Raw genomic sequence first — 10,711 nt, forward strand, 5'->3', positions numbered from 1 at the left:
GTTACTGTCCTTCAAAGTAGTCACCAGCGTTACATATAACCCGTTGCCAGTGATATGGAAGGCGTAGTATACCATTACCAGAGCCTATTCTGTTGATAGTGCAAATGGGGCGGTCTACTGCCTGTCGAATCTCTGGAACAGTTCTGAAGTGAATGCCATGAAGTGGTTCCTTCATCTTAAGAATCGAATCAAAGTCACAAGGACGGAAGTCTGGGGAGTGTGGTGGATGGTACAGTACTTCCCAGTCCCATCGACAGAACAGAGCAGCCCCAGCTGGCGCTGTATGCGCTGGCGCACTGTGTTGCAAAATGATGGGTGGGCTACGCAGAAAGTGTCGCCGCTTCTTTCGCAAAGCTGGTCGCAGGTGATGCTCCAAAAACGAACAGTAATACTGTGCATTGATGCTCTGCCGTGAAGGAATGTAATGCATTAGGATAACACCATCACAGTCGTACACAAGAATCACATAACTTTAGACCGCTCCATTCGCACCATCAGCAGAACAGGCTCTGCCAACTGTTTACTAAGCCTTCCACATCGCTGGCAACAGGTTCTACACAACTCTGGTGACTACTTTTAAGGACAGTAACAGGTGCAAACATTTAACTCTTTTGTATCGGTTGTGAATAAATAGTTGCCACTGCTTAAGCTCCAACCCTTGTATTAGGCTACGTATTAGTTTTGGGTATTGTGTTCTTCAGTACTATTAGATGTTTGTAGTCACTTTACACTATACAGTTGGAGATTATTAATAAGAAGGGGAGATGCTGTTTTATACACCTCATGACTTATTAATAGTGCATAGCAGGTTGATGGTAAAGTACCTAAATTTTGTTATTAATTTCTGTTTTTTATAGACTGCGCTTAAGTTCTTAATACTGTACTGTTTACCTAGTCATTATAGAAACAGTGCCTTGAACTGAAATACTTGTTGCAGACAATGGATGCTAAAGAGGACACCAGCTCTGGAAGTGTAAATGCACAACACGATGCATCGGACAGTGGCATCACCACCATCATCGCTGTTGAAAACTTGAGCGAAGCCCTGAACAATGCCGAGATCATCGAATCTTTGAGCTTCTGGGACGAAGGTAGTAGCCCACCACCGAGTAACCTAGTTCCTATGGTCACAATGGATGAAAGTTCGTCCTCTAGCAATGATATGGAACCGATGGAATTAGATGTGCTGGAACGTGACTTGCTGGTAGATGCTAAAGAGTCAGAGCTAACAAATCGTTTTCTGAATGGGGAATTGACATTTAGTCAGTACGCGAGTTTGATGGGCGGCGATGAGGACGACGATGGTGACGACGACGATGTTATTGACGGTTACAGTACTGTACAAGACCGCCCAGACGAATCCATCCAGCCTAAACCTTCAAGTGCAGCAGTTAAAGAATTTGAAGAACTAGCAGCCGGGCCTTCACAGAGGCAGAGGAAATTAACTACAGAAAAGACCAAACGTGTCAGACGGCACCTACCTCCCGCCCTGAAGGGATTGATGGGTGAGGCAAACTTAAGGTACGCTCGAGGCGATCACGAGATGGCCATTAAAATGTGCCTTGAGATAATAAGGCAGGTGCCGACAGCCCCCGAGCCTTTCCACACGCTCGCGGTGTTGTATGAGGAGAAGGGCTACCCGGAGAAATCCTTACAGTTTGCACTGATTGCGGCCCACCTGAACCCAAACGATGTGGACCAATGGGTACGCCTAGCTGAAATCTCTGAAGAGCAGGGCAACCTGAGGCAAGCGGCAACCTGCTACTCCAAGGCCATTGCAGCTGATTCGGCCAATACGGAAGAGCACATGGTCAGTATATACATGAAACGCTGGGAGCTCCTGGACAAGGTGGGTGAAACGAAGGCTGGCCTCAGGGGCCTCATCAGGCTGATGACACTCCTCCGTCACGACCAGGGTCAGGTCCTGTTCCACATAGCGAAGATCGTGGCTACAAAGTACCACGAGCGCAATGAACTGGTCCGTGCGAAGGAAGTTATGGACATCGCATTTTCCAAAAGTCCTCAGTCCGTCACTACGGAAGATGTCAATTTGATGTTAGAACTTCTCTTGAGCCTGCACCACTACCAGGAATGCATCAACATCCTGGTTCAGTATTGTGGAGTGGAAGTGGAAGCAATATCTGAGAATCAGGCGTCCGGCCGAGAACCAGTTTTGAAGATAATGTCGTGCAATATCCCGGAGACACTGGTGATTGACCTCAAAGTTAAAGTTATAGTCGTACTAATCCATATGAAAACTTTTCACCTGATTGACGAGCTGCTGAAATTGCTCCTGAATGGGCAAAGCCCAGAGCAGTCGGGCGACCTGTACCTTGACGTAGCGGAGGCCCTGATGTCGGAAGGCGAGCACCGTGAAGCCCTGCGTCTATTAGAACCTCTTACAGAGACAGAAAACTACAGCCTGCCCGCGGTGTGGCTGCGGCACGCAGAGTGCTTGAAGCAGTGCGGCCGAACCGAGGAGGCAATTGCTGCGTACAGGCAGGTGGTCACGCAGGCGCCACAGCACCTGGACGCGCGGCTGACACTTTCGGACCTGCTGAAAGCCGTGGGCCGTGAGGAGGAGGCACTCGTGGTCCTCACACAGGATGAAGAGTCGGAAGTACTGGAACCGGGACTGCTGTATGAGCGGTGCTTGCTTCTGAAAGATGCTGAGGGTAAGACCGAAGAATTCCTGGCTGTGGGCCAGCTTTTGCTGTCCAGGCACTGGACGCGGATCAGGAACCGTGAGGAAATGTACGCACTCACCCGAATGAGGAGGTTTACAAAGAAACGCGACGCGCTCAGGGAAATACGTACCAGCCGTGGAGAGCCATCCCATGACCCTGACGCTCCGGACTTCCATTCTGGCAAAGGAGAACCGTCGGTATGTAACTTTGCTCATATAGTTTTCCTCCCTTTCGTAGTAGCTTCACTGTCGACAATGATCATGATCTTCCTGTCGTGAAAACTCTTACAGATATGCAGTAATGTACGAGGGCCGTTTTTTCAACCTCTGATAGGCTATAAATAAAAGACGAGTTCATAGAAAACAATTATTTTACTACCAAAGTTTTGTACACTTATGGTTACTTTTCAACATAATCACCGAAAAGATTGAGACACATGTCATACCCGTGGACAAGCTTTGCAATACCCTATTCAAAAAATGTTGCCACCATTGATTTCAAATGAGCATTGACATCGTTTTGAAGATCTTCATTGGTTTGAAAGTGATGCCCTCCTAGCCAAGTCTTCAGTTCAGGGAAGAGATTAAAGTCGCTGGGTGCCAGGTCAGGACCGTATGGCGGATAATCGAAAATGTCCCATTGGAATTGTTCAGTGAGCCGTTGGGTTGTTTCAGCAGTGTGTGGATGAGCAGTGTCATGGATCAACACGATTCCTGAAATCAGCATTTCTCTTCGTTTGCTTGAACGGCTCTCCACAAACGTCGTAAAGTTTCACAATAAGCAGCTGCATTGTTAGTGGTTCTGGGCTGCATAAACTCTACAAGCAACACACCTCTTTGATCCCAAAACACGGTAGCCATAACCTTTCTGTTGTTGAATGTTCGTTTGAATTTTTTTGTTTGTTTGGTGAATTTGTATGCATCCATTGTTGTGATTGTCGTTTTTTTCCGGTGTGTCGTATTGGATCCAAGTTTCATCTCCAGTAACAGTTGATTTCAAAAAGTTTTTGCCTTCATCATGATAACGGTCAAGGAAATTCAAAGCTGATGCCATTCGGTGACTTATGTGGGCATCTGTCAGCATTTTTGGAACCTGACGAGCACAAAGTTTTTTGTAGCCTAAATGTTCAGGCATGATAGAGTGTACGACAGATCTTGAAACTTCCGGAATTCGAACCTACGATTTCCTCTAACCATTCTGTCAACTTGATCAATAAGGTCGGCTTGCAATGACAGACATGTGTCCATGGCCCCCCTTCATCATGCACGTCATTTCGGCCATCTTTAAACTTTCGGCACCATTCGCGCACAACACTGTTAGTCATGAAGTTATCACCTTACACTCAGCTCATTCTCCAATTAATTTCTGCTGCACTATTCCCTTCTGCTGGGAGAAACCAAATTACACTTCATAATTCACACTTTCGGGAGCAACAATGATGACAGCCATGTTTACGTGGCTGTAGTGAAAAAAAAAAAAAAAAAAAAAAAAATATATATATATATATATATATCTCACACTTACCTTAGGGGCAAAAAAGGACGGGTATACACTCGCGCACACACACACATATCCATCCACACATATACAGACACAAGCAGACATATTTAAAGACAAAGAGTTTGGGCAGAGATGTCAGTCGAGGCAGAAGTGCAGAGGCAAAGATGTTGAAAGGTATGAGTGGCGGCAACTTGAAATTAGCGGAGATTGAGGCCTGGTGGATAACGGGAAGAGAGGATATATTGAAGAGCAAGTTCCCATCTCCGGAGTTCGGATAGGTTGGTGTTAGTGGGAAGTATCCGGATAACCCGGACGGTATAACACTGTGCCAAGATGTGCTGGCCGTGCACCAAGGCATGTTTAGCCACAGGGTGATCCTCATCACCAACAAACACTGTCTGCCTGTGTCCATTCCTGCGAATGGACAGTTTGTTGCTGGTCATTCCCACATAGAATGCGTCACAGAGCAGGCAGGTCAGTTGGTAGATCATGTGGGTGCTTTCACACATGGCTCTGCCTTTGATCGTGTACACCTTCCGGGTTACAGGACTCGAGTAGGTGGTGGTGGGAGGGTGCATGGGACAGGTTTTACACCGGGGGCGGTTACAAGGGTAGGAGCCAGAGGGTAGGGAAGGTGGTTTGGGGATTTCATAGGGATGAACTAAGAGGTTACGAAGGTTAGGTGGACAGCGGAAAGACACTCTTGGTGGAGTGGGGAGGATTTCATGAAGGATGGATCTCATTTCAGGGCAGGATTTGAGGAAGTCGTATCCCTGCTGGAGAGCCACATTCAGAATCTGATCCAATCCCGGAAAGTATCCTGTCACAAGTGGGGCACTATTGTGGATCTTCTGTGGGAGGTTCTGGGTTTGAGAGGATGAGGAAGTGGCTCTGGTTATTTGCTTCTGTACCAGGTCAGGAGGGTAGTTGCGGGATGCGAAAGCTGTTGTCAGGTTGTTGGTGTAATGCTTCAGGGATTCTGGACTGGAGCAGATTCGTTTGCCACGAAGACCTAGGCTGTAGGGAAGGGACCGTTTGATGTGGAATGGGTGGCAGCTGTCGTAATGGAGGTACTGTTGCTTGTTGGTGGGTTTGATGTGGACGGACGTGTGAAGCTGGCCATTGGACAGGTGGAGGTCAACATCAAGGAAAGTGGCATGGGATTTGGAGTAGGACCAGGTGAATCTGATGGAACCAAAGGAGTTGAGGTTGGAGAGGAAATTCTGGAGTTCTTCTTCACTGTGAGTCCAGATCATGGAGATGTCATCAATAAGTCTGTACCAAACTTTGGGTTGGCAGGCCTGGGTAACCAAGAAGGCTACCTCTAAGCGACCCATGAATAGGTTGGCGTACGAAGGGGCCATCCTGGTACCCATGGCTGTTCCCTTTAATTGTTGGTATGTCTGGCCTTCAAAAGTGAAGAAGTTGTGGGTCAGGATGAAGCTGGCTAAGGTAATTAGGAAAGAGGTTTTAGGTAGGGTGGCAGGTGATCGGCGTGAAAGGAAGTGCTCCATCGCAGCGAGGCCCTGGACGTGCGGGATATTTGTGTATAAGGAAGTGGCATCAATGGTTACAAGGATGGTTTCTGGGGGTAACGGATTGGGTAAGGATTCCAGGTGTTCGAGAAAGTGGTTGGTGTCTTTGATGAAGGATGGGAGACTGCACGTAATGGGTTGAAGGTGTTGATCTACGTAGGCAGAGATACGTTCTGTGGGGGCTTGGTAACCAGCTACAATGGGGCGGCCGGGATGATTGGGTTTGTGAATTTTAAGAAGAAGGTAGGGGTGCGGGGTGTCGGTGGGGTCAGGAGGTTGATGGAGTCAGGTGAAAGGTTTTGTAAGGGGCCTAAGGTTCTGAGGATTCCTTGAAGCTCTGCCTGGACATCAGGAATGGGATTACCTTGGCAAACTTTGTATGTGGTGTTGTCTGAAAGCTGACGCAGTCCCTCAGCCACATACTCCCGACGATCAAGTACCACGGTCGTGGAACCCTTGTCCGCCGGAAGAATGACGATGGACCGGTCAGCCTTCAGATCACGGATAGCCTGGGCTTCAGCAGTGGTGATGTTGGGAGTAGGATTAAGGTTTTTTTATGAAGGATTGAGAGGCAAGGCTGGAAGTCAGAAATTCCTGGAAGGTTTGGAGAGGGTGATTTTGAGGAAGAGGAGGTGGGTCCTGCTGTGACGGAGGACGGAACTGTTCCAGGCAGGGTTCAATATTAGCGGCTGGCAGCCAACATATTCATTCTGAGATAATTGGCAACTGTATTGATATTTAAAACAGTTCCCATTTATTCTTCAGTCTCAGTTGTACATTTGTAATTACATGATATGTTTCAGTCATTCTGGGCTATCTACAGCTCTAAGTAGCTGCATCAGCATTGTGGCCTGTCTGTTCATAACCTCATATCAGAGTACTGTACCCCTGCAGTCCGTCGCCCTGGTAGCACCTTGTTTGCAAGTAATCGATGAAAAAAGTTCGGAATTTCACGAGACGATCAATAACTTCATGAAATTATCATGGTATATACTGATTGCATAGCATAGTGGCTAGTGTAAGGGCCCATCTTGCAGGAGGTTGTGGGTCTGAATCTTGTCAGGTGCTTTATTTTGTTTTTCTTTTTTTAAATCATAATGAAATTCTTCATTACTTTTATTCAGTTTGGCTTAAATGTAAACTTCTACATCTGTACCGAATTTATTTATGTGTTAATATATGTAAACATTTGAAAACGCTGGTCTGTTGGTTAAGAAATAAAAGACGAAATAAATGTATTCTTGTTGACTGTGCGGTGATGTCAAAAATGTGTTTTTAGTTTATCAGGTGTGCATTTTTTAGATGATAATCATCGTACAAACATTGAACACACAAATTTCTGTTACACTGTGGACAAGACAATGAAGATGAAGATTTAAATGAAAGAAGAGATTATAAGTGAAACAAAATTCAAGCAAAATGAAGAATATAAGTAATAAATGCAGTAAAAAAGTCGATCCCACTGCTGGGGACCTCTTCTTGTTAGATCTGTAGATGATCAAGTGTGATCAAAACGTGTCATGAATTAAAATTGTGCAACTGAGACGGTAGAATAAATGGGAATTGTTTTAAAAAGCATTGTACGTTGTTGACTTGATGGCTGTAAACTAAAGACTTGATCACAATTAAGTTTACGTTTCAAATAACTGACCATAGACATGCATCAACACAGAGTACACGATGTTGATGAAATGAATGATAGCCTCTGACTTCATTGTCCTACACACCTGCCTTTAGATATGCATAAGATTAAAAATCAAAACTTAGTGTTATATTGTTATTATCAACAAATAACATAGCAAAAATAAGGACACACAATTACATTACTAAAAGATCAAGAGCAGTATAACAAGAAAAAAACCAAAATTACAGGCGCTAATTTATGAAAAAAGTTTTATACGAAGATCGTTTCAAAAGTTTTGCACACTGCGAGATAGAATTGAAGCAAATAATTTATTTTAGAGAATAATTTACAGGCATTCAATATAATCTCCATTCTTGCTTATGACAGCTTCCCAACAATTTTGCAAGTTCTTTGTTCCAGATGGAGCACCTTCATTGTTGAATTGTGTGATTACTGGGGTCACCTGACTGTAAGCTTCTTCAGTTGTATCACAATATTTTCACAGAATTGTTCATTCAATTTGGGAAACAAGTCATAGGCTGGGGTGGCTAATTTCAGGACTGTGTGGTGGGTGGGGAAGGATATCCCATCCATTTGTTGATTGTTTCACTCACTGGTAGGCCATTATGTGGCTTCCTTTTGTGTGCAAAATGAGGAGACCAGCTGCAAGAACGTTAGGCATTCTTTGATGAATTTTTGAGTATAAAACATATTGCAGAAGCAGCTTGTAGTACACACCTGCTGCAGATGTCCCCTGGGGCAGTTTTATTTATAGTTATAACTCCATTCGTGTCATACACAAAGATAATCATGAGTTTCACCTTTGATGATTGTTGGTTGCAGAATTTTTTTCTGGTGTGGAGAGTCAGATCTTTTCCATTGTGATGACTGAGACTTCAGTTCTGGTGCATTATCTTGTATCCAGGTTTCATTAAATGCAACAATCCATGTCAGAAACAGTGCTCATTCTGTTCAGTAACATTGAAGCAATTCTTTTGCGACCTGCTGTCCACTCTTCACTCAGATCATGCGCAACCCATCCGGCAGCAACTTACCTTATCGTCAACATTACAGTTATGATTCTGTAAACTCAAATGACATATTCTGGCCTCATATTTCATTTTCTCTCATACTTTTTGACGACCCTCTCTCAACGTGTCATTGACAACCTGAGAGGTTTAGTGTGTTGCAGTTGATGGCATTCCCTTCTTGGATTGTCCTCAGGGCTTACCCGACCTTCACAGAAATGAGCAGACTACTGTGATACTGTGCTATGGTCCACCACACTATTTCCACACACCTCTTTCAAAGCATTGTAAATTTCTGTTTGGTCACTACGCGTAATCTGACCTGATTAGGTTTCTGCTTCCATTTTAAACCTGAATTACTCACAAGACAACCATGTGAACCAGCAGACACGTATACGACCATCACCCCTAAAGTCTGATTGACAACTGACACGAATTTCAACTTCATCGCACCACTGTAATGGTCATGCATGCAGTTTCAAAAAGTTATTCTGGTAGAAGCAGATATTTTTCTAATTTGGGAAAATTTAGACTGTAGAAGTGTGGTACTGAATTCCGGTAATAATCACTATTTAAGATTCAACCTTGCGGTACACCTAAATTTTGAGTATGTATAACTTTTTTAATGGGAAGTTTTTGGAATAAACTGTTTGTTGAGAAGAGGAGAACGAGAGTTTTCAAACCAAATTTAGAAATAAACAGCTATTTGCTCAATGAAAATTTCACCTCCTTGCATTTAGTAAGGATCATAAATCATGGATATTTCTTGTGAAAAAGTATTTCCATCTGCATTAGCAATAATATTGTCATCAGTAATTGAAAAAACTATGCAGGGAATAATAATGCCCAATGAGCTACAGCTTTACAAAGAAATTAGCTATTTTGTGTAATTATTGATGCTTTTAACAATATTAATGTTGGGAGTGGTATTAAGGAAAATTACGATAGTCCCATCTTGTTCTGTTACAGGTACAAGAAGAGTGGGCACTCTTCAAAGAAATGTGCAACACGTGTATGCGACTTGAGCGGTTCAATCTCCTGCAGAGACTGACATTTTCGGCGCTGGGCTCAAAGAAGTTTACATCCAAGCCAGAAATGTTGCGGGAGCTCGAGTTCATGTGCCTGTTGGCCTGCTTCTACAATGCTGACGCATACTACGGCTACAATTTGGCGAGAGATAATGTGTTGAGAGACTCCTCCAAACCCAGGATTTGGAATTTGTTCAACTTGGTCATCCAGCGTGCTGATGACGTGCGTCACAATAGGTTTCTCATGAGGCTTCTTGCGAGGCAACCCAACCACGAGGCCCTCACTCTCCTGCATGCCAACAACTGCCTCGTGGCGGGGACGTACAAGTACGCCCTGAGTGAGTACACCACGGCTTACCGTGCCAGACCGTCAGCAATGACTGCGTTCCTTGTCGGAGTGACGCTTATTCAGGTCGCGTGTCAAAAATTTTCCGCAAAAAAACATGCACTTGTCGTCCAGGGTCTGTCATTTATGAGTCTGTACAGGAAATACCGTGGTCAGGAGGGTTTCCAAGAAGTGTCCTACAATTTAGGTCGAGCTTTCCACCAGTTGGGCCTGTTACCTGCTGCTATATTTAACTACCGTAATGCACTGGAGAGTAATGTCTCGCCATTAATTGAGCAGTCGCCGAAACGATTGAACCTTCAAAGAGAAGCGGCATTCAATTTGTATTTAATTTACCACAGTTCAGGTTCCAGTGATATCGCAAGGAGCTACCTTGAAAAGTATATTGTTGTCTAATACTAAGGATTATCTTTAAAATGTTGACATTCATAGTATGTAACAGAATATAGAGAAAAATGAAAATGATGGGAGCTGCAGCAACTTGCAAGTTTTACTATAAACTGGCTGAGTACCCATTGTTGCCCGGGTATGTATTCTAGTCCTGTAAGTCCATTTCCTCCTTCCCTCTCTGTCCATCTCCTCATCCCCCCTCTCTGTGTCCATCTCCTCTCCCCTCTCTCTGTCCATCTCATCCTCTTTCCTTTCTTTGCCCATTTCCTACTCTCCTCTATTTTACACCTTCTCCTTATCCTCCTCCCTCTATCTACATCCTTCTTTGGATAATGTCTGCAAAATTTGTAGTTTTGAGGATGTAATAAATTAAAATGTCATGCATGACACAGCATTTTTTCATGCATGTTCGTGTTAATGATGTCATGTCTCTTGAAACATGTGGTGTTCAGTGATATAATTTTGTATGTACAATTAGCAAAATATGGGGATATCTCTGCGATTAGAGAACTGGGGAAAGTTTGGAAAAATCGGTAGCCTAGGGCCAAGGGAGACTTATCAGACAGAATGGGG

General features: G+C 44.2%; 1 protein-coding gene across 2 annotated transcripts in view; it reads left to right on the plus strand.

Annotated features, from left to right (window-relative positions):
- The window catches only part of LOC124552502 (general transcription factor 3C polypeptide 3), a 33,189-nt gene extending 22,678 nt beyond the window's left edge, over positions 1–10,511 (plus strand). For both annotated transcript variants that reach the window (XM_047126785.1, XM_047126786.1), the window contains exons 2-3: positions 938–2,884; positions 9,344–10,511. In XM_047126785.1, the coding sequence (XP_046982741.1) occupies positions 941–2,884; positions 9,344–10,144 (2,745 nt within the window). In that variant the 5' untranslated portion in view covers positions 938–940 and the 3' untranslated portion in view covers positions 10,145–10,511. The remainder of the gene's footprint in view (positions 1–937; positions 2,885–9,343) is intronic.
- The last annotated feature ends 200 nt before the right edge of the window (positions 10,512–10,711 follow it).

This window comes from Schistocerca americana, chromosome 10 (assembly GCF_021461395.2).
Source record: "Schistocerca americana isolate TAMUIC-IGC-003095 chromosome 10, iqSchAmer2.1, whole genome shotgun sequence".
Classification (NCBI taxonomy): domain Eukaryota; kingdom Metazoa; phylum Arthropoda; class Insecta; order Orthoptera; family Acrididae; genus Schistocerca; species Schistocerca americana.